This window comes from Alexandromys fortis, unplaced genomic scaffold (genome assembly GCF_014885135.2).
Source record: "Alexandromys fortis isolate MF-2015 unplaced genomic scaffold, M_Fortis_MF-2015_v1.1 scaffold_28, whole genome shotgun sequence".
Lineage (NCBI taxonomy): Eukaryota > Metazoa > Chordata > Mammalia > Rodentia > Cricetidae > Alexandromys > Alexandromys fortis.
Genome location: NW_026067901.1, coordinates 13,672,989 through 13,697,237, shown reverse-complemented (window position 1 = coordinate 13,697,237; position 24,249 = coordinate 13,672,989). Strand labels below are relative to the sequence as shown.

At 51.5% G+C, this 24,249-nt stretch overlaps 1 protein-coding gene across 1 annotated transcript in view; it reads left to right on the top strand.

The window, feature by feature from the left end:
• Positions 1 to 18,743, top strand: part of Parvb (parvin beta) — an 82,227-nt gene extending 63,484 nt beyond the window's left edge. Inside the window, exons 8-13 of the mRNA XM_050127815.1 lie at positions 779 to 798; positions 6,197 to 6,258; positions 6,631 to 6,699; positions 11,619 to 11,720; positions 15,833 to 15,905; positions 16,086 to 18,743. Of these exons, the coding sequence (XP_049983772.1) occupies positions 779 to 798; positions 6,197 to 6,258; positions 6,631 to 6,699; positions 11,619 to 11,720; positions 15,833 to 15,905; positions 16,086 to 16,162 (403 nt within the window). The 3' untranslated portion in view covers positions 16,163 to 18,743. The remainder of the gene's footprint in view (positions 1 to 778; positions 799 to 6,196; positions 6,259 to 6,630; positions 6,700 to 11,618; positions 11,721 to 15,832; positions 15,906 to 16,085) is intronic.
• The last annotated feature ends 5,506 nt before the right edge of the window (positions 18,744 to 24,249 follow it).

The window sequence follows — 24,249 nt, the reverse complement described above, 5'->3', positions numbered from 1 at the left end:
AGGGCGGGAACTCAAGGAGGGAACCTGGAGATAGACACTGAGGCAGAGGTCGTGGATCCAACACGCCCACACAGACATACATACAGGCAGAACAGCAACAAGTAAAAATAAAAAAAGCCCCACGGAGTCTTCGAGGAACTCTCAAAATTCCCTCCAAAACTTCACCAGTGGGGTTTCCCAGCATTATTTTCCAAGTTCTCACAACGGCTCATTAAGCTTTAAGCAAATGGCTTTTCTAGCCCAAAGTTCCAGACTCCTTCCATCCTCACCCTCTAGCCCAGTGGTTCTCACCCTTCCTAACACATTTAACCCTTTAATACAGTTCCCCACGTTGTGGTGACCCCAACCATAAAATTACTTCGTTGCTACTGCACAATTGTAATTTAGCTGCTGTTATGAATCGTAAGTATCTGATAGGCAAAATGTCTGATCTGTGAACCTGGGAAAGGGTCATTGGGGCCCCCAAAGGGCACACAACTCACAGACTGAGAAACACTGCTCTATCTGATGGGTACGGCTGTGAGACAATTTGACCAGTATCAATATACTCCTATGTCCCATGATCCATTATGTCTGTCCCCTCCAAATGGCATACCATGGTGGTCACTGTGTCAGGAAAGAGGGCAGTTTGCTGTCATTCGTGTGCTGATGTCAGTCATCTGTGCATGCCCCTCACCAGGGGGCCCTGGGGCTGGGTGCTGGGGTCTGGTTGGCTCTACCCGTCCCCTTCTTAAGACTTGGCCCAAATAACCATCTGACTCTTTGTTCTTGTTTCCAGGATCATGATGGGCCGGTTTGGTAAGTACCCTGGTTTGGGATGGGACGTGCTGAGACCTGTGGGCACGCAGGGTCCAGCCAGAAAGATCTGGGCTTCTCAAGGTCATGCTTGTCACCGTGGGCAGGAGGGGTGAGGTTGAAGGGAGGGAGGAGTGCCAGCCTGGAGAATGTCTTTAGCTTACCTTTAGGGAGGGAGGGAGAAAAGGAGGTGATTACCCTCTCACCTGACCTTGTCCCCTGGGCAAGAGAGGGCAGACAAAGGAACCAAACACCTGTGCAGGAGAGCTTTTAAACCCTGGGAAGCAGAAGCCTGGCTCCCGGCTTAGGGAGGGAGGCTAATGTGGGCAGTTCAAAACAGAAAGTCCTTGACCACAATGGTGTTCTCCAGCCAGCAAGGAGGGGAGGAAAACAGAAGCCAGCTGGAAGCTCCCAGCTCAGTTCCAGATGTGTGCCTGACCCTGGGGAATCCTTGGGGTTCAGGTGCCTCCTCCACAACCCCACAGAGCGCCCTTCTCTAATCTGGAGGGTCTAAGGATGTGAGTCACCCCTGTGGAGAGCAGACCCAGCTCTGATGGCCTGGAAGGTCTTAAGTCTGAGAGAAAGCCGCAGTCATGTGGCCCTGAGCCTTCTCCAATGGACAGGTGCTATGGCTGCTTGGAGAATCCACGGGCGTTTCAACATTTTGATAACGCAGCTTAGCTCTCCTATTTCCATCCTAACATGTAATGTCATTGTTATTAAACCCAAATAAAAGAAGGCAGAAGGGAGCCTCTATCCAGTCTGTGAAAAAGAGGCAGGGTGGAGGCAGACGTGGGTCCACGCAGGACCCCTGGTGGTATGCAGGTGCAGGCTGGTTTTGAGCCATGTTCCCCTATCACCTCCCCTGAGGATGCAGAGGCCAGAGGTGGGAAGATGACAAACGAGGGGGAATGAGATGCCTCTGAGTGTGGAGCTGTCACTTCTGTGTTTGGGTTGGCCCTGTTTCAGGTTCAGAGGATTTGAAAGAGTTGGTTTGGTTGTGGGGAGGGGAGCCTGGGCCGTGCCGGTATCTTGGGAGCCCTGGCAGCTGGGAAGAACACCTGGCAAGGCACACAGGGTGTGGCTCCCAAGGGGAAAGCCAGGTGCACCGAACTCAGCCGCAGCGCTGGGGACATCCGAGGCCATAAGAGGCCTCGGAGGCTGTACTGACTTCACTTCTCACATGCTCTGGCGTAAGATGAAACAGGCTATTAGCTAGTGACAGGCAATTAGTTTCGCCCCCGCCTTGTGCTTCTGCTGACGCAAAGAGGTCTCCTAGTTACACGTCTGACAGCCTTAGCTTCAGTGCAGCGAGTCCCTGGACTCCCAGGCATCCTCTTGGTGGGGAGTGAGTGACACAAGATTTCTGGGCACATCTGGCTTCAGTGCCCTGCCAGGGTCTTGTCACACTACTGCCTTTGCTACCACAGTGCCCTCTGCCACGTGGATTTCCACCGAGCCCTCAGCTTCTTTGCACACTGCTAGGGAGGAAGGTCCCCAAACACCCCTTGTCATATATCTGTTTACAGTCCACAGTCCCTGCAGTGGCCTCTAAGGATGTCCTAGACATCGCATTCCCTGTGGCCTCTTTGGTTATTTTACCTCCTGAGTATCTAGGCCTCACCCTGTGGCTTCCTCAGTTCCGTTGCTCTCCGGCTGAGCTGCCCCCCCTTCTCAGTTACCCCACGGCTCCCTCTTGCATTGGCTTGGCTGTCACTCACCAGGGATCCCCTGCCCACCAACCAGTATACACTGGTCCTCTACTCTCGGGTTGTCTTCTTTGTGTTTATAATCATCCGTCAGCCCTACTCCCTGGAGCCTCAGTGTTGGTGTGAGTTCCCTTGCCCCAGGACAGTCTGTAGTCACCCCCAGGCTGCATGGTCTCAGCGGCCCTCCCTAAACCCTGTCTCTTGTGAAGAGGGTCCGAGACAGCATGCTGACCCTCCTAGGCTGATCCTTGCTGGAACCAGTTCCCGCAGCCTGCTTGGCCTTCGAGTGCTGTGAGCAGAGGGAGCAGCTCCTCTCTGGCCCCTCTTCCATCTTTCCAGCAGAAAAAGGGGTGCCCAGCCACTTCCCATCATCGTCTTGTCCTGGCTGAGGTGGGAGCAGGTTTTTTCCTCTCCCTGGAAACAAGTCTCCTGGGAGCTGGGAGGTTAGAGCCTGGTCTCCATAGCAACGGCTTTGCCAGTTGCCTTTTCTCTAGCTGGTGGCCCTTCCTCCCCAGTTCCCCCACTCAGGAGCCCTTTCTGATGCTGTCAGGATGGGATGGGCAAGAAACGGAAGCAGCTCCCTCATCCCACGCTCAGTTTGCTGTGACTCAGTCTCCCCCCCTTTCCCTTTCCAGTAGAACCCGTGCTCAGACTCTGACCTGGGGTTCACACCCCCTGGTCAGCGTGTACCCAGGATGCCACACTGAACCCTGTAGCTCCTGTCAGCCTCCCTCCCGGGCCACCCTGCTCTTAAATTAACTCCGGGCTCTCAAGTTTCTCTTTGCACGGTTTGTTCACTCCACCGGGCATGCCATTCCCCTTCTGATCACTCCAGCAAGCCCGGCTTGAACTTCGAGGCCCTTTCTTCCATTCCTCCATGACTCTAACCTTTTGTCCACACATACACACTGGGGTGCTGCCAGAGACCAGCCTGACAGAGCTAGTCAAAGCCCAGAAGCTGAGCGTTATGAGCAGGGGCTGCAGGACAGAGAAATAGGAACCCCCAACCCTGTCCTGGGTTCCTGATACTGGGTGGATGTGTGACTCACTATGGCTTTAGCCTTTGCTTTCAAGGGGACTCAGAGATGTGGACTGGGGAGAACCTTTAGTCTGAAGTAGACTGAGTGAGGCTCCAGGCAGATCTGGGACCCTTCTGTCTGTGCCCCTCCCAACTAGTAACTTCCCCAGCACAAGAGGGAAATTGTGGAGACCCAGACATGCCTGATGGCTGGACTTGTCCCCGGGCCCCATCCCATCTCTTGATGCTCACCAGGGTGGTGGGCTGATGGACTGGGTTGTTCCTACTTACAAAAGAAGAAACCCTTTGGCTACGGAAGTGGCCTGAAGTCTGTGGGCTTTCATGTCACACAGTGAGAATATGAACCCAGCTCTGCCCGGTCCCCCCAAACCCTGTTTAGAGCCCTTGGTCCCTCCTGGCCACAGGATACACTCTGATGCTTCCACTAGGCCCAGGTGAGCAGCCAGCGTGGGAGGCGCCCAGCAGCCGCCCACATAGCACTCTGCCAGCCCAGCGGTGGCCCGGCTAAATAAACCAGTGACGTCAAGCGTCTTGGCTCCTGGGGCTTTGCCTAAGCGGCTTTACTGGGCTGCGCTGCTTCATGAGGACTAAGCTCCTTTTGCCCCTTTACAGATTGTTTTCCAGGGGATAATCTGACTTAGCTGATTGTGGCGGAGAGTGACAGCTGGCGCTAACTGAGGGTAGCTTTTTGTCCCCACCGACTCTGGGGGGAAGGAGCTGCCTCCCTTCCCCCAACAGACACATACGCTTACTCCAACATGCACACATGCACACACACAGGGTTCCCTCTTTTCATTTAGCCTCTCCCCTTCCTCAAGGCTTACAACGAGGCCCCAGTTTGGATGGAGATGTCTCCAGACCCTACCCTGGCCTGAATCTCTGGCAATTTCCTCTTGGGGCTAGGTGGGTAGGAAGGCTTCCTCTAAACCATCTGGCGCCCTGGCTTTTTCAGCTCACCCTAGTCTTCTTCATTCTCCTCCTTCCTTCCTCCTCAGTGTTCCCCCTCCCCCAAGATGGGAGAAGGCACCCTGTGCACCTCCTCCCACTGGGACACCATGGTGGAGCTGGGAGTGGATGGCCTCTACTGGCTCCGTCCCAGTAGCCTACAATGCCCCAAGAACCAAGCAGACAGAGGTCAGGACCTAGGTCCTTTCCTGGGTTTCCCCTCCCTCGGCAGCGCTCTGTTGGCCCTGGAGCCCTCAGGCCTCTGCTTTGACCTGGGCTGCAGTCATCTTTCCTAAAGACGTGTGTCTCCTACTTCTTTCAAATATTGGCAGATAGAGAGGTTCAGAGGGCCCCTCTGGAGGGGTTCTGGGTTCTCTTGTCCCTGAACAAAGGACAGAGAGACACAGAGTTGTAGCCAGAGCTGCCGGTTTTCCTAAGGAACGATTCACTTTCAAGGGAGGAAGTGAGGCCTCCAGCTTGCAGAGCTAGGCTTCCTGTTACCTTAGAGCCAGCATTCCCCTCATTTGCATAGCAAGGATATTTTGGTTCATTTGCATAGAGTGGGCTTTTCTGAGTGCTCTGTTTGTCACATGTAGTTCACACAAACTCATGTGTCATCATCTCTCACTAGCATCTTCCATCTGCCCCCAGGGGTGAGCCACAGTGTTACAGTGAGCCCCAGGCCACCCACAGACACAGGAGTGCTTGGGTCCTGAGCCGGAGACACAGGCAGATTTTCAGATTAAGAAAAAAATTTTTCTCTGTCAGCTTTGGTGGACTGGGGGTGTCCATTTGTGAGAAGGGAGGGGTTTTCAGGGTTCCAGGGTTTCCTCTTTGCCAACTTGTTTTTTTTTTTTTTCCATTTACTAATTTTGCAAGGCTTCTGTCCATTATTGACCTTAATCAAGTAGGGAAGGATGGGGTGCTTCTGTGCTGATTGGGGTGGCAGCTTGCACATGCGACAGAACAGGTTGTGGTTCACCAGGAAAGAAAGAGGTGTTGGGGTTCTCAGGGAGGAATAGGCTGCCTGCAGGTATCCTGCAGAGGACACCAAGGGCTCGGATGCTTTCCTGTGGAGTCCTTCAGAGGAAGTGACCTTGGAGAGCAACCTGGGGGCAGAGAGGCTGTATTAAAGGCCCTGTACAGGGCTGTACCTCGGGCTGCAGAGAGACTGTTTTGTAGAGCCTGGGAAGAGAGGATGGACCACAGTGTCGGAGTGAGAAGAGGGTGAGAGGACATCCAGTTGCACTTGTAGAGTCTGGATGCTGATGGGGAAGAGGCCAGTTGCCCTGGAAGCTGTGGGGGAAGGGGAAGTAGACCAGGCATGGGAACTGCAGACCTGACCAAGTGGAGAAGTGGTAAGATTCACAGGCAGTGGTAGATCTTAGGAGAGACAAGGATGCTTCAGGAGCTCAGTGGGAGTGTGTAGGTGCCATGTGTGACCCACTCTTCCATGCCCAAAGATTCACAGATAGTTAAGAGTCTGAGAAAGCCCCACTCACCCTTGGTTCACATCATGATCCCGGTCTTACACTCGGGCAATGCCAGTTTTCAGGTTCCTCTGCTCTGGCAGAAACTAGAGGGATAGAACAGGCTGAAAGCCCCAGGCAGAACATCCCGAGGGGTCAGGGTGGCTGTTTTCAGAACCAAGGGCAGCAGAGTCCTCTCCAGAACTCCCCTCTGTGTTCTCTCTTGCATGTCGTGGCAGAGCGTGATGCCTTCGACACACTTTTCGACCATGCACCGGACAAGCTCAACCTTGTGAAGAAGGTAGATCCCCCCCCCCACGCCCCGGCCCCCATCGCCACCCTTCATGGGACCTGTGTAGACTCTGCCTAGACTCTCTGCAGACCCAAGGCAGGCTGAGATGGGATGAAAGGTGTTTGGAATTTCTAAGGTTTGCCTTGTATGTTGAGACCGCCCTCAGCAATGTGTAGCATGCTGTGGCTCTTTTACAATAGGGTCATGTAGACTGGACAGCTCAATCCCTGTTGGCACTGTGCCATTAAGACTAGGCCTTGCTTAAGAGTATGGTGTCTGATACACAGAGGAGGGTCTGGAGGGTCTCAGCCCGCCATGTTGGGGGCTGGGGGAATTCTGCAGAAGGTTGCTGATATGGCCTTTGCTTCTCTGCTTTGACAGTCTCTCATCACATTTGTGAACAAGCACCTGAATAAGCTGAACTTGGAGGTGACGGACCTGGAGACCCAGGTAGGCAGGCTTCGGTGGAGGGTCCCTCTGGCCTGGGTTTCTAGTACCTCTCGACTCAGGTAGGGTGCGGAAGCCAGTGGGACCACCTTGTCTCTCTCAGGGGGAGCCTCCAGTATGTAGCCCACAGCATTGTTTCCGCCCGACTGAGCTGGCTGCTCAGACTCTCTGCTTCCTGCAGCCCTGGCAGGCAGAGACCGAAGGCTGGAGCCATGAGCTCTGCAAGCTTCGGGTCCAGAGTCACAGTGCGGGCACAGAGTTACAGTTTAGCTCCTTCCCAGCCCCTCTGTGGTTTCTGCTGTGTTCCTGCAGGCGGGCTTTGGTGTTCTTGGACCCATAGATGTATTACGTCCATCTTCTGTGGCCTCCTCCTGTGTCCGCATCTCTGCGCCTGTGCATCTGCAGTCAGCACACAGCTCTCCGTGCCCTCCACCCCCACCCTGTCTGCTCCCCCAGAGTTAGTGTCTAGAAATGGATGCTTGAGAGCAGAGAAACATCGTGCTGGATTAGAGCCCACCCTAATGGCACAAATGCAGCAGCGACCCTGTTTCCAAATGGAGTCATGTGCACAGAGTCTAGGGATTAGAATTCGAGTTTATTTTTGAGAGAGACAGTTCAACTTTATTATCCACCCCCAAGACTCCATCCCATCCTGCCACAGGGCCATTTGCTCCAAAAGTCTCTGGGTCTAGAACATTCTGTGCCCTCTGCTGCAGCCTCACATTTGGTCCTGTGGCAGCATGGGAACAAAGCCCCATCCAACCTGGGGCCAGGGAGATGGCTCAGCTGGTAAAGGTGATTGCCAAGCAAACTTAATGACCTGAGTTTGATCCCCAGGGATGCACATAGTGGAAGGACACAACTGACTCCTGCAAGTTGTCATGTGACTATATACGCACTGGGACACGAACTGGTTGCCGGCCCCAAACATCATACGGCCTACAAGAATAGAAATAAAATAATCATCCACTTGGGGAATAGGGACAAAACACTTCCTCCATATGTATCTCATATGCTCTGCCATCCAGCTAGGGCGCCATCGTGGAGACAGTCTCGAAGCACACAAGCCCTGCGGGTCCCACAGAATTCTCCCCGGCTTAGTTGTGTGCTCGAGTTCTGAGTCTGATTCCTGAGCAGCGCAGACATCCCTAATGCGTGGCTGATCCTTCCTAAACCCCTGGGCGTTTTCTTCTATTACTTTCCCTTTCCTTAACTTCTCTCATTTGCTTTTCTAATTAAAAAAGTAATTCAGGTTCATCGCAGAAATGTCTGAAAATGAAGATAAGGAAAACAAACAGAAGTCACCGTAGTATATCACCCCACTGCACTCCGGGGCTTGTTCCAAGCCCTCCTCCTGGGGATTCTGGGTGTATGCAGTGTGGTCTGCCTAAGGGAGCAGATTGTGTATGTGTGCGTGTGTGCACACGCGTACCCATGATTTGCAAAAGCAGCGCTTATCCATAGCTGTTTGCTCATGCGGTACTTGCTGCGTGACACTTTCGATTTCCTGGAGCCTGGGAAGCTAACGTGAAAAGCTGTGTCTCTCCCTTCCTACTGCCCACCCCTCCCCCAACTCTGCCTGGGTCTCTTTCAAAGTGTTCATGCATAAAACAGCACACTCTCCTTAATAGCAGTCGATCGCACTGGACAGCTGGTTTGTAATGTGTTGTGTTTTTTCCCTCCCTAAATACGTTTGGGCATCTTTTTGCGAGAGATGGATGTCTCTGTCTGAAGCTATTTCACTTTTCTGTCATATTCATTCTCTCTCCCTCTTCTCTCTCTCTCTCTCTCTCTCTCTCTCTCTCTCTCTCTCTCTCTCCCTCTCCCTCTCTCTCCCTCTCCTTCTCTCTCCCTCTTCCTCTCCCTCTCCCTCTCCCTCTCCTTAAGACAGGGTCTTGGATTCACTTTGTAGCTCAGGCTGGCCTTAAACTTTTGGTGATCCTCCTGTCTCAGACTCCTCAGTCGCAGAGCTTGGTCCCCTCCCCAGCACTGTTAAAATAATTACCTTCCCTCAGGTGCCTTCAGGTGCGAGGCTGCACTAGCGGAAAGCAGCCCTGGGATTGGACCACTTCCCACTCACGAGCGTGCCGAGTGGCAGGTGTTCTGGCCGCAGTTATTAGTGACCTTTCTGTTTCCTTGGGGCTAGCATCTATCGAGAAATGGAGGCAGACGAGGAGGCGTAAGAGCAAAGCAGCATGCGCCATGAGGCCTGGGAAGATCTGATCACGGAAGCTGGCATCGGCTGTGTGGTCAGCTGCCCCATATCCACGGCAGCCCCCTTCTTATGTGGCCCCGCAGGACTCATCAGTCAGAGCAACTTAGACCAGGGGGAAATCTGCACTTTTGCTCATTGTTCTTTTTCTTCCCTGTCACACAGTGTAAACTAGTCAAGGTCTGCTTTAGCCATCACTGGCATCCTATTAAGTCTGTGCTTGGTGACTGGCCCTGTTTCCCTCTCACAAATGACTTTATGCCTTTTACTTCTTAAAGGCATTTCCCCCCCAAGCTCCTGGGTCTCAAAATCAGATATTTGTGATGTTCCCTTTTCCATTTAAATGCTGTCAGGCGGGAGTCTCCAAAGACCCTCAGGACAGTGGAGGGCTGGGTTGAAAGGATCTAAGCTTTTAAAGGGGTACCCCCCCCCTTCATGCTCTCATTTGTATATTTGGAGGTGCTAGTCCCTGGAAACTGACGGCCTCTGGGGTGTCCTAACTGCTCCTGCCTCTCCAGGAGTCCGTCTGGAAATCTTCAAAGTCTGACTGGTGTGTCCTTCTAATGGTAGAGGGATTCTGTGGTGTGCCTGCCATCCACTGGCCATGTGTTTTGAAGTTCAAATATGTCCGGTGACCCCCAAAGCTACCTTCTGTTTTAATAAGCTTTTAATGAGCGAGATTCAGGGACCAGCAAAATGGTTCAGAGGATGAAGATCCTTGCTGCCAAGCCTGACAACCTGAGTTTGGTTCCACGACCCGAATGGTTGAGGGAGAGAACCGACCCCCATAGACTGTGCTCTAACTTCCACATGTGTGCCATGGCATGTATGTGTATGTGTGCACTTATACACTCACCTAATAAATAATGTAATTAAAAGATTATCAAAGGGGCTAGAGAGATGGCTCAGTAGTTAAGAGCAGTTGTTACTCTTGTAGAGGACCCGGGTTTGGTTCCTAGCACCTACACAGTGTCTCACAACCATTTTTAACTCCAGTTCCGGAGGATCCAGGGCCCTCTTCTGACTTCCATTGACAATGGGCATGCACATTGTGCTTATACATATATACATGCATACATTTATACATACATACATACTTGCAGGTAAAACACTCATACACAAAATAAATTTAAAAATAAAAAAATATAGTCAAATTCAGGAGTTCTGAACATTGCTTGCCCAGTAGTGATACTGCCAGCTGTCTGAGTGGCAAAGGTGTACAGAGAGCCATAGTTAAAATAGTTAGTCAAGAAAAAAGTCAACAGAGGTAGAAAGGATATGGGGGCTGATGGTATATGTTCCTCATATCAATACTTGGGAGGCTGAGGCAGGACAATGGCTGAAAATTACAGACCAGGCAAGGCTAGAGTGAGAACCTGTTTAAAAAAAAAAAGAACTGGCTGGGGGTGGGGGGTGTTCAATGAGCCAGAGCACATGATATACAAATATGAAGACCTGAGTTCAAGTCCCCCGCACCCAGGAAAAAAATTCAGGTGTGGTCATGTGCACCTGTAACCCCAGTGCCATGGGGAGCCAGAGAGGAGGATCCGTAGGGCTCCCTGGCCAGCCAAACGAGCTGAAAGTGGTGAGCTCCACGTTCAGTGAGAAACCCTGGTTCAAGGGAATAAAGCTGAGAGCAATATAGGAGGACACCTGATGCCCTCTGACCTCTGTATGCTTGCCTATAGGTGTACTCAAACACACACAATACAACACACACATGCACACATGCACAAAACAAACAACCCCCAAAATACAAACCTAAAACCAAATCCCAAATGCTAGCACACAGGAAGCTGGAGCAGGAGGATCAATTTGAATTTGAGGCCAGCCTGGGATACATGATAAAACAATAAAATAATAATAATAATAACAACGATAACAGAGGAAGGAGTGTGGGGGTTCCCAGGCAATCAGTGTTTAATGGAGATGATTGGTGGTGGCCATGCATGGCAGTATGGATGTTCTTCACGCTACTGCAACACCTGAAAGCAGCAAAGATGGGGGGCTGGTGAAGTGGCCCATCACCAGGTTAAGGCAATGACCTGAGGTCAACTTCTAGGACCCACATGGTGGAAGGAGACTTGTCCTCTGAACTCCATATGTGAACTGTGGTATATGTGTGCACACACATACTAAAAATTTAAGGGCCGAAGAGATAGAGCAAAGCACTTGTTCCTCTTGAGGACCCGAGTCTAATTCCTAGCACCCACATAGCGGCTCACAGCTTTAACTTTAGTTCCAGGGGATCCGATATCTTCTTCTAACCTCTATGGGCACCAGGCACACACATGGAGCACATACATACATGCAGGCAGAACACTCATACACATAAAATAAATCTAAAGATTCAAATTGTTTGAAACTGGTTAAGTTGGCCAATTTTGTATTCTATATCTGAGGGGCCCATTGCTACCATTGCGAAGGAGAGCTGTTGCCCCTCTATGGCTTGCTCAGGGAGGAGTATGGGTGTCAAGAGTGAGAGCCCTTTCTTCTGAACCCCTGGTCCCCTCCTGTGGGTGACTAGGGCATGGACCTCTTCCCTTGAGCTCTGCTGAGAGTTCTCAGTGCAGGGTGGGAGTGCTGAGTGGGGATGGGGTCCTGGGGTGGGCACTGTAGCTTGTGGGCATTCCCACACCTTCCTACACACATGCAGGGTGTCTGTCCAGCCCACACATGACCCAGAATTGTCACTGAGTTTTCTCTGAAGTTTGCAGATGGCGTGTACCTGGTTCTGCTTCTGGGCCTCCTTGAGGACTACTTCGTCCCCCTCCACAACTTCTACCTGACCCCTGACAGCTTCGACCAGAAGGTAGGTGCCTTGTCTCCTGAGAATGGTCCCAGCCAAGCTCATTGGACTAGACAGAGGATTGTCCCCCGATGCCACCGACCGACCGCAGTCCTTCAGTGTCCTTTAGAATATGAACCTACACAACATGGTGGAGTTCAATCTGCTATAGCTCCCTGAAGACAGAATAGGAAACCCCTTTGGGTCACGCAGTACATCCAGGTTTACTCTGTCATTTCTCCAAGTCTTTCCCACAGGCTTGGGTTTTTTGTTTTGTTTTTTTATTTGTATGTTCGCTTGTTTTTATGACTCTGGTCAAATGCCACACACAGCCCTCTGGGTGTCCCTGTTTTGGGAGCCTCCAAATGTTATGTTCCTGGGTGACACATGTGTGGTTCTGTGGCGTGTGTCTGCATATGTCTCTTACTTCATGCTCTTGGCTGTGTCGATTTGCTTCTGTTCTTCTTCCTGCCACAATAGGGCTTTTTTCCAAAGATTCACAATTGTCCCTCTGAATCTGCTAGAGACGGGTTCCAGGGCCCCCTTGGGTACCGAAGCCTGCAGATGTTCGTGGTCCACATGTGAAATGTCCTATAAAGCACGGAGCCTACGCACTTCCTTCTGTGGATGTTAAATCCTGTCTGGTGCTTTATAATACTTAATGCAATGCAAATGCTATGCAAAGTAGCTGCTTTCTATATTGTTAGGGAGCGATGGTGGAGGATGCTTGTTTAGTATGCTGCGGTTCCCCAGACATTGTCCATCTGCGGTTTGTGTCATCTGAAGATGAGCACGCGTGCGCACGTGTATGTGTGTCTGTGTCTGCATATGTGTACATTTCTCTTCATGTGTATACATGCATGACTGTGTGTGGCCGTGTATGTATATGTCTCTATGTTTGAATGTATGTGCATGTATATATGTGTCTATGTTTATGTACACATGTATGTGTGTATGTGTCCTCATGTATGCCTGGTGGATTTAAATATGTGTGTATGTATGTGCTTGTATGTGTATGAGCATACATATGTATGTAAGTACATTTGTATAGGTGGTGGGGCTGTTTGTATGTATGCAAACTTTATTGCTGTGCTTGGTTTCCCAGAAAATTCCTCTTGTAGGACCCTCTGGATGGACCCCACAGCGTCTGTGCTCTTGTCTCTGCTCCTTCTGTGCTGTCTGTCCCTCGCGGGTTCCCTGCAGTTAGCTCTGCAACTGAAGAGTTAGTGTTGCACTTCTGGGGACTTGGCAGAGGCCAGGCTGGGCTGCTGGGGACTCACGGCACCTGCTACTTTATTTTTCCAAAGTGTGAGGCCCATGAGGCACGGAGGCAGACGGTAACAGCAGAGGACAGGCCAGTGTTTATCAGTCTGCTGGTTCCTGGCACCGAGCTGTCTGTCTGCTCATGGCCAAATGCCGTTCCTATCATGCCTGCAGAGATAGAACTGTGTAGGGATAAGTCCCACCCCTTAGGGGGCGTGTTCGCCTCAGGCTAAAGTTCTCCTATAAAATTGGTGAGCGTGCTCCCAGCGCTCTCTTCTGCTTTCCTGGTCTCCGCGGGAACAGTGGTTCTGTAAGTCTATTCCTCCATTAAAGCTGTCTATATTTTGACAATCTGTCTGCATTCGCTTAAGCCGTTACATTTTGGCGCCCATTTGCTATGTTAAGTTAAAGCCTTCTTTTTTTGTTTAAACAGAAAAAGGGGAAGTGATGTGGGAGTGTCATATATCAATCTGTTGATTTCATTGGTTAAGTTATAATAAACCAGCTGCTTGGCCTCATGGCTGGAACATAGATGGGAGGAGTAAACAGAATAGAATTCTGGGCGGAAGAGGAAGTGAGGTCAGACTCTGCTCTGACCCGACAGCTCTGCTAGAGCAGAGACGCCATGCTCAGCTCTCCCAGGCAGCTGCAACCCACGATGGACTTAGGCTAGAATCTTCCCGGTAAGCGCACCTTGGGGTGCTTACACACACCATTAGAAATGGGCTAGTCCAGGTGCGAGAATTGGCCTGTAAGGGCTAGAGTTCATGGGCCAAGCAGTTCTTTAAATGAATACAGTTTGTGTGTTGTTATTTCGGGCATAAGCTAGCCAAGCGGCCGGGGTGTTGGGGACGCAGCCCCGCCGCCGCTTCGTATTTCAACAGAACTGGGCAGATTAGAGAGGTCTTGGCATGTTGGAGTCCACGCTGGGGATGGAGGGAGAGCGAGTGCAGTGAGCAGCGAGCAGCGGTCCAGAGCTCACCAGGATCATGGAGCCTGATGCAGTTGTAGAAACCAGAGGTCAGAGTGTCTGGTGCACAGGTTCTCGCATAGTCAGACCCCTGTGTGGTTGTCTTATCTCTGGGAAATCTCGTCTTTGTTTAAACTAATCAGGAGGCTGGTGAGAGCCGTGGATAACCAGTAGAACTGGGTCTTTGTCTAAACAAGGCTTTGTATAAATACGCAGGCATCTGGGGCCCTGTCCTCAGAGAGGTTTGAGAGTAGGGTCCCTTTATTATTTGCATATATTTACATATATCTACACACACACACACACACACACACACACGCGCGCTCTTTCTCTCACACACACACACACACACAGAGTCTGACCTCTTCTTCCTAGGGGTGGTCATCACCTCTATGAGCCTTGACCAGTGTATTTGTCTCCTAGTCCTCATGGCCATGAGGACCATGCTCTGCCCTGGGGCAGGCAGTGTCTCTGATCAGCTCTGTGGCCTGAAATTGAGGGTCCTTTGCTCTGGTCCCAGGTATCTTGCTGACATCTTAAGAGTGCTGAAGGCGGCAGAGATTCAGCAAGCAGAGTAGGAGATGGACCAGAAGGTGCACTCTCAAGCAAAGCAGCAGCCTGCATCTTTAACCAAAGACATTATCTGGGGATGTGGCTCAGTTCGTAGAGTACCTGCCTAGCATAACAGGTCCTGGGTTCGATCCCTGGCATTGCATAAACAGGCACGATGACAAACATCTGTAATCCCAGCGCTTGAGAGGTGGGGGCAGAAGGTTAGAAGTTCAAAGTTATCTTCCTATAGCTTAGTTTGAGGCCAGCCTGGGCTAAATCAGACCGTCTCAGAAAAGCAAAAACAACCAGCATTAATCTGAAGAATAGCTCAGTGGTGGAGCACGTGCCTAGTACACAGGAAACAAAACACTGAGTTCACTTTCCAGCTCTGGGGTGGGAGAGGGGGAGGGGGAGCCACAAGACTGGCAGCTCACACCCTGCGGTTCCCGCCTTCTGTTAATTCATGATTGACATTGTAAGGGAGATTATCGCTGGCATTCCTTGCTGACCTACAGTGGAGTGACAGACAGTGATTCTATTGGAGAGACAGTTGGTCACTGTGAGCCATCAAGCCTGTCCAGCTGGTGTCTGTGCCCTTGCTGGTTTGGTGGTCTACCTTCCCACCCTCCTCTGCTCAGGGCAGGTAGAAGCTGCACAGGGTTTGGCTGGTCTTGACCTCTATAGACTTTAAACACCATGGAGAGGCTCCGAGTAGGAGCCTTCATTAGCAGAACGGAAGCCTCAATAGTGTTCAGTTGGGCGGGCAGGGAAGAGCAGGGTGGGCGGGCAGCGAGGGGCAGGGTGGGCGGGCAGGTGGTCAGGACTGAACCAGGGATCTCCATGATGGCTTTTTGGCTAATCTCAATTCTATCAGGGTCCCCAGTTGCCTCAGGAACAGTGTTATCCCACAGAGACACAGTCAGACCTCCACAGGTGCCCAGCTCTTTAGTTATCTGACAGGAAGCAGCCGCCCTGTGTTCAGAGGACTGTCCAGAGATGAGACCTTTGCAAGGGACTTGTCTTTTTCAAGCCTCAGTTTCTCAAGCTGTCATTTCTCATCAGGTGATAGGTTCTGGCTCAGAGGGGGCACTTGGCTCTCAGCCCCGGGGAAAGGAGGGCAGGCTGGAAGCTGGTATCCTTCCCTTCCCCAAACCCAGACAAGAGGAACAGGAACTATAGAGTTACCCTTACTGAACCCACTGTGTGTGCTGTCCCTGTGTCCTGTCCTGTGTCCTGGTGGACTTTGTACCGAGGGAAGCAGTCATCTCTCTCCACACGGAAGGAAGGAATGTGTGGACGTGATCAGGTGTGGGGACATGGACTTCACTGTCACTGACCCTGTCTCCGGCAGGTGCACAACGTGGCCTTTGCCTTTGAACTGATGCTGGACGGAGGACTCAAGAAGCCCAAGGCCCGCCCTGAAGGTAACACCCCACCTGAGCAGCTCGGAGCACAAAGAGAGGGGCAGCAGGGGTCAGGGCGTCAGGAACCTGCGTGTCTGTGGGCAGCAGATGGTTTTTTTCTGCTGCACGTGTGGCAACGCAGCTTCCAGCTTCTGGAAGTCTGTCCTCTTCAGCCAACTATCTGTCTGTTTCCTTCTGCAGATGTGGTGAACCTGGACCTCAAATCCACTCTGCGGGTCCTGTACACTCTATTCACCAAGTACAAGGACGTGGAGTGACGGAGCTGCTGATCCTTCCAGGGCAGTTTCTAGGCAGGGAAAATGGGCATGTCTATCCCCAGCCCCTGCTTCCCCAGGGAGGCCTCAGGCTTCTCATCCCGACTGTGTAATGTCCCTCCTGTCTGCTCCCTGCCTGGCCCCCTTTCCTCTGTGGTTCCCCAGCCAACTGGTTAGGCCTTTGAGAACTTGGTGCTTAAAACACCCTCTCAGGTTTGAGGCCTCACTTCCTTTTTTTCTCTGCTGCCATCAAGAGATGAAAAAAAGAACGAAGCCCCAGCCTAGTCCTCAGCTGGAGAGGGCTGTCCACCTGTGCTCCAACCCACGAGGCAATTACTGATGGCAGGAGCACAGCAGCCCATGCTCCGGCGACTCCGCCCCACTTGTCCTCAGGAATCCCCTGGGCTGGGCTCTCCCTGGAAGCGGGTCCTGTCTTAGTAAAAAGATCCTCGCAGTTTTTCACTCCTGTCTCAGAAGCGTCAGACTTGTGACGTGTCCCCCCACCCCCCAACACACACACACACATCCGTCTTGTGGTTTACCGGTCTTGACTGACCTACATCAACTCTCAGGACCCAGAATGCCTCGGGCCCCCAGGGAAGCTGCACAGAGCCTATCTGGGTGTCTTGCTGGCTCTGAATATGCAGCTTGAGCCAGCTTGGAGCCGGAACCTTGCCGTCTCTAAAGGCCCTGTTAGGGAATGGACACATTTTTAGAGATTTTACAAGGGGGTGGGTATCTATGACTAGGTCTGCCTCACCACAGGCTACCAGCAGCCAGAATGACAGAGGCGTACCTCTGGCGGCTCTGGAGGCTGGAAGCAGGCGGTGGAGGTGCTGGCTGGGCTGGTTTCTGAGGCTTCATTTTTCACTGCTCCTCTCTGCCTTTGCATGCATTAGCCTCCTCCTAGTTCTGATAGGGAACCCATCCCCTGTATGGCCTCACTGCCCCTATGACAGCTGTAAGGTCCCTGTCTCTAGGGCAACCTCCCTCGGACACGACAGGAGTAGGTTTGTGGGGCTTGTCTGAGCTGGGCGTATGAAATGTCCACGTCCTTCCTAGAACACTACTGGTATCCTCTGCAGCACGTCCTGTAAAAGAAAATGCTGCTGTTCCCATAAGCCGTCCCCACTCTAGAGAGGAGTGGGGATACCATGGCTGGCTGGCTTCTTGTCTCAGGAACCCTACTTCTGTGGTTCACCCCCTCTCAAGTTCCTTCTACCTCCAGCCTTCTGAACCGCCACCCTCTTCCTTGAGCCTTAAGCATTCGCGGCAGCTAAGGTGAACCTCCCTCTTCTGATTCCCACTTTGCCACGGACCAGGGCTATGGAGTGAGGTGTTGATACTCAACAGAACACCGACCGTGGAGTTCCAGCAAACAGTTTAATATCATCCCTTGGTTCGGCTGTCGCTAAGCTGGGGATGGGTTTGGAATAGTCTGCTCCGATGGAGGTGGCTTCCCAGCAGGGGAAAGAGATAATTAAAACGGCATTACCGTGTCTCCCCGTGGGATGCAGTGACATTAAAGAGCCACACTGACAAAATAGCCAGGATCGGAATGTTCTGTGTTACCTTCCCTCCTTGCTGCTGGGTCAGCCTTGCCCAACTCACAGGTGGTCTTGGCCAGGGTGTCTCACATCCCCGGGGCAGGGAGCCTTCATGTGAAGGGTTTGCAGAGACCTATGGTGCTGGGGGTGGGGAGGCTGGTCTGGGAAGGGTGGTGGTTTCCTGAGCATCCCTATCTGGAGGACACATGTCCCACTTGGAATCCAAGTGGGCTCCTTTCCCCTGCAGGAGGACTGACGAAGCCAGGGTTCCATGAAGGCATGACCTTCCCCATTGGCTGAGCATAGAAGTGGTTCTGAAATACCAGTGAAGGGCTACCTAATGGCTTTGCTCTCTTTTCTCTGTGGAGCTGGCACTCATCCCTCGACCTGGACAGAGGACCGAGAACCAAGGTTCCTAGGCCAATTTCAGGGCCCCCTGTGTAGGGCAAGGCTTCCCTCACAGATTTGCCCCATTAATTTAGGGGAGAACTGTCCCCATCCATACCCTCTGGTAATTAGTGACCCCTTCCTCAATTTTTCCCATGATTCTCACTGGGGCCCCCCTTTGAGTTGTCAGTTCAAGGAAGTTCTGGAACATTCTACTGCTTGGATCAACAGTCTCTCCTGATATTTATTTGAAGAGAGGTCTGGCCACCAAAACTGGTAGAAATGCCGTTGTCTGTCATGCTCCACACAGTCACAAGGAAGGGTCTGGCAGGTCTGTTCCTCCTCCTCCCCCAGGTCTGCAGGCCAGGTCTGGGATTGCTCCCCTCTGTCCTACACAGATTTACATGTCTCCCCCAGTCCTGCTGACTTGGGTGGACCTGCACAGGCAACTCTTGTTCCCCTTCTGTTCAGTGCACGCCCTGGGCCCGGGGCCCCTGCATCCTCACCGGCCTGACAAAACGAGGTCTTATTTTCAAGCAGTCGAATCTGCTCCCCCTCTATGCTGCCGCGCTTTATTGTCTTTTTAATTGTTCGAAGCAAAGTGTCCTCTGGATTTCTGGATATTAAATAAAAACCACTAAACCCCCGGCTGCGCTTTGATCAGACCCTCCTGGCAGACAGCAGGGACAGCGTGCTTGCGACAGCTCAAACTTATGGCTTCCTGTGCCAGACATTCAGGCGGGAGACAAAGCTCGGGGTGTCACAGCATGCTCTGACTTACTCTGGCAGTGAGCTCGGATGCACCAGCTGGCCTCTGGCTCTTTGCGGGGCTGCTTCTCACACATTCCTTGTCCCTTCGTCTTGCCCATCTCTGGTCAGGGAGAACATTTCACATGGCCAGGCTGACTTGAACTCTCCCTTTTGATGCTACCAGGCACACGCTCAAGGAAGATGCTCATGAGGAGCAGAAGGGCTGGGGGGATGGGCTTCCCTGCTCTCTCCATGGAAGAAGTGGAAATCAAAGCCAGCCTGTGATGGCGACCTCAACTTGGCATTCCGTACCCCCTTCCCTGAAGGATCCTGTGCCTTGGGCGCATTTTTCTGTATATGCTTACTGGGAAGCCAAGAGTTCAAGGCCAGCCTGGACTACATAGTTCCAGGGTAGCCTGGGCTATCAAGTGAGACCTTGTCTCGAAACAGTTTTACTACACCCAAATGCATAGCTGGCCTAGACAGCAAGTCAGTGATGCTATTTCAATAGACTGGGATTCAAGATGGCTCAATGGGTAAGGTGCTTACTATGTAATTGGGAAGACCTGAGTTTGGATCTCTATGTGCTGGGTGTGTCACTGAGTGTCCATAATCCCAGACCTAAAAGATGAGAAGGAGAGACAGAAAGTACCTGTTAGCCCAGCTACTCTGGTGAGCACAGGAGGGACCAGCAAAGGGACCCTGCTTCAAAGGAGGTAGAAGGTGAGACCTGATCCCTAAGGTTGTCCTCGGACCACTACATACATGCCATGTGTACCCCCATCCACAATAAAATACATGTGTACACACACATAGTTTATTTATTTATTATTATTATTTTTAGCTAGCTAAAAATGACAAGCCCTGGCTGGGAGGATCCAGGCTTTGGATGGGCTCTTGGGCCCCAGTCCAGCTTTGTTTCTTCAGTGACTGCTGGTGGCTTAATTTGCCTGAGCCTCCCAGGGCTCAGGGACAGAAATTAGCCGCCTTCAATAGCATGTCCCTCGGCGATGTGTTGTAATGTCTGGAGGTGGATTGGTGGCCACAGCTGGGAAGGATGAGCGACTGGCCTGTTGTGGAGGCTTGGCTTACTACTGACACCCTACAGCTCACGGGACAACAAAGAATAGTGTCCCCAAATGTCACTGTGCTCAGTCTGGGACACCCTGAGGTAAACTGTCAGCTCCTGGGTTAGTCCATCTCAACTTTCTTTGTTGTACAGGATTTTTCTGTTACTATTGATGGGGGAAAAAAAAAAACCTTTCCCCTTAGCAACTGGGAGCACACAGCACAGTTGATAGAATTCTCAGGCCCTTGTTGGGAAGTGAGGCAGGAGGAGTACCTTGAACTCAAGAGCAGAAGAGGCTTCATTGTGCTAGGCTCAACCCCAGTGCTATATGACCACATGTGGTGGCATATGTCTATAATCTCAGCACCAGCGGGATCAAGAGTTCCAGGTCACACCCTCTGCTATACAATGAGTTCAGAGCTAGCCCAAGCCCCACATGAGAGACCCTAAGGAAAAACTGGTCGTGTGGTGTGTGTGGTGTGTGTGTGTGTGTGTGTGTGTGTGTGTGTGTGGTGTGTGGTGTTTGTGTATGTGTGTGGTGTATATGTATGGTATGTGGTGTGTATGTGTGTGTGGTAGAGAGAAGGTTATGCTTTCTATTGTTGTGATAAACACTACAGCCAGAACCAACTTGGAGAAGAACGGGTTAATTTCAATTTTCAGTTCCCCTAGAAACTCAAGCAAGGCGGGAACCTGGAGGCAGGACCTGAAGCGGAGGTCATGGAGGAGCGCTGCTCATGGGTTTGCTCTTCATTTGCTCGCTTTACCAGACCACCTGCCCATGGGTGACACTGCCCACAGTGGGTTGGGCCCTGCCACATCCGTTATTAATCAAGAAAATGTCTGATAGGCTTGCCCACAGGCCAGTCTGGTGGAAGTGTTTCTCAGCTGAGTTCCCTCTTCCCAGGTAACTCTAGCTTGTGTCAAGTCGGAGAAAAAAGAAAAAGCCAAACTAGCCCATACTAGACACTAGTTCTTTTGAGACCAGCCCATGACTCGTGACCCTCCAGGGACCTTCTGATGGGTTGATCAGAGCCAGTGGCGTGGCCAGAGACGGAGCTGAGTTCTGAAGCAGGAGACCATATGGGTGGCTCCTGGAGAATCAGGGTGACAGGGCGCAGCAGGGGGTGGTTAGACAGTGTAGGAGCTCAAAGGCAGCGTTGAGGAGAGACCAGAGCTGAGGGCTTCATGGGCAGCTCAGGCCTTTGTGTTCCTTATCTCTCACAAAAACGCCTCATTCCATTCTATGGGCTGACAGTCTGTCGTCAGGTCCCCAGGAAAGCCCACCCAGTACAGATCCTCAGATGTGTGTGCTCCTTCCTTTATAGCCAGTCTGGGGAAATGGGACCACGGGGGATTCAGACAAGGAAGGGACCACCTGCTCTGACCCACGCAACCCTTCCCAGGCTAAGGAGCTGGGTCAGTGCTGTCCTGGGACAGTCTTAGAGCTGGGAAGATGAAGGCTACTGTGTGGATCCCCTGTCTCTGCTTCAGGAAATTATCATTATCTGGGCCCAACAAGGGTGGTCTTTGCCCTGGGCAAGGTGTGGGGAACCCCATATAGGCACCACGCAGAGGGACTGTTTGCCACTCTGTGCCACACTTCATGCTACTTGCACTGGGGTGCGGCGGGAAGTGAGGACACAGAACATGTGGAGGTCAGATGGCCAGTGTAGTAATACAAGCTAGGGCCACGTGGAGCGGGAGCATGGGAAGAGCATAGGTAAGAAGGACGGTGAGACAGGCCCCCCGGTGAGGGAGCTGCAGCCAGAGAGGTACTGGTCTGAGCCCCACACTTGTTGGGTCCCCATCCCCCTTACATTTCAATGCGCCACATGGCTCATCCCAGAAGCTGACACCTAAGGCAAGAACACTTGTCACGCTGCCTCTGAGTCATGTCTTCACGCCTGAAGCACACATCACCTTTGTTGCGCAATGTTTCTCAGAAGGGCTAGGGACTCCGATGTACTGCCAGATGCACAGGAGTCCTCCCCTCAACACACTGTGTCAGGGCAAGTGGGAAACAGGCAAGGGATGGTGGTGTAGGACAGAGGGACCTGGGCTCGGGGTGATCTGAGCATCAGAAGGAGCGTGGTAGCGAATGCCTGTAATTCACTTCAGCACTAGAGGGACAAAAGCAGGAGGGAAGGGAGCCTTTGCTGCACAGTGAGTTCTAGGGCAACCTGGGCTATAGAGTGAGACCCTGCCGCTAAACAAATCAAAAGGTATTATCCGCATGAGAGATTGATAAATGATAGATAGATTGTCAATGACAGATGATGGATAGGTCTCCATGCATATGTACGGAGGAGAAGGATGGCATTAGGATCTCTTTCTCTCTCCTAACATCTTTCCACGGTATCAAGCTAACAGAGAAGTCACAGGAATTGCAAAAAGCCCTGTGTTTACTGGATGTCTGTAAATGCTACTGTTCCTGTCACTGCTTTAACCTATTGTGCTCTCTGTTTCTTCCTTCCTGTTTCTATTTTTTGGTATTTAAAAATGAGTTCTGATCTATCCCCCTGTCATGTATTAATCCATGTAATGTATCATCTATATGTCTATCTATCTATCTATCATCTATCTATCTATCTATCTATCTATCTATCTATCTATCTATCATCTGTCTGTCTATCTATCATCTATCAATCTATCCCCCATATATCCTCTATACATATCTGCTACCATCTAGCTTGTTTGTCTATCCATCCATTCCAACTATCTGCCCACTCCCACTTTGATGTGGAATGCCCCCCTGTATGCTGTGAATATGTTTTATTACCATTGGTTAATAAAGAAGATGCTTTGGCCTATGGCAGCACAGAATATAGCCAGATGAGAAATCCAGAGATACAGGAGAAAGAAGGTGAAGTCAGGAAGATGCCAGCAGCTGACGAAGGAGTAAGATGTCAGAGCGTTACCAGTAAGCCACGGGGCACATGGCGATATTCAGATTATTAGAAATGGGTTGATGTATATGTAGAGCTAGTCAGTGAGAAGCCTGAGCCATTGGCCAAACAGTTTGTAATTAATACCAAGCCTCAGAGAGGACCTTCAGGAACTGGCAGGCGGGAAGGAGACCTCCAATTGCACACCCATCATTTGTCTATCACTCCCCTGTATCTGCCCATCATCGCTCTCTGCCTATCATCCATCCTTTTGTCCTTTTACACGTGTTGCACACTTATCTGTGTTTATGTCTTTCCCGCTGCTCTTCTGTGATATGAACTTGGTGCAAGCATCTTCCTCAGGAAGTAACAACTGTAGCAGCATTATCAGCCCTGCAGATCTTATTACTTCTGTCCAGCTGTTCTGCTGATGTTTGCTGTCTGAAGGAAAATGCAAGCCCAGCTTTGCAGTTCGTGGGTGCTAAGGGCTCTCCACTGGCAGAGCCTGAGTACTGTGCGCATCTAGGGTTGGACCAGAATGAAGCTGTCGCTCTCCAACTTCACCAGTCAAACTTCCTTGTTCTTTCTTCTTCGGTGATTAGATGCTGGGAATTTCCCAGGAGTCCTCAGAAGGACCCAAGGGAGAGGCCGTACCAGTCACTTGCTCGTGAACTCCATGTATGTGACTAGGGCCTGCTGGAGTCTGGCCCCTTGAGTATCTCTTTCCATGAACCATGGGACATTTTGGCTCACTGGTTTTGTAGAGTGACTTATCAAATGACACTTAGTGTCTGGTAAGCAACTCAAAGTTGATGGTGGCTTGGGGTCGTCTTAGTTTTGCTTCCTGTTGCTATGACAGGACATCCAAGATGGTAATTTACAGAGCACAGAGGTGTGCTTGACTCATAGTTTTAGAGGCTGGGGAGTGAGCTCTCCAGCGGTGTTGACATCTGTTTTGGAACCTCCCAGGACAATGGGACAGAACACAGAGTAATCGTGCAAGCTTAGGTCACCCTTTCTCCCACAAAGCCATGCCTGGGAATCCCACCTTCAGAACCTCATCTAATCCCTTAAGCCCTGTATCAAAACACCCTTAGCATGTGACGAGACATCATGTCTCAACACACGAACTTTTGGTGGGGGACACAATTAAACCACAGCCTGTTCAGGCTTTAGCCCACACTGGAACTGATGACAATCTGGGCTGGGGGCAGGGGTGAGTTCTCAACAGGAGGGGTCATGACATCACTGGTTATCACTGCACCCCACAGTTCTGAAGCCAGGACTGAGACTTCTTCACTGCCCACTGTCCATCATCCTGGTCCACTTTGCACACATGGACCCTTTATGGCCTGGCTGGCTCAGAAGAGTCGGGAGACTAACCTGTGGGCACTGCTGCTAGGGCCAGGTGCAGATCTTCTGAATCTGCCCCCAGTAGGCAGCCTCCTG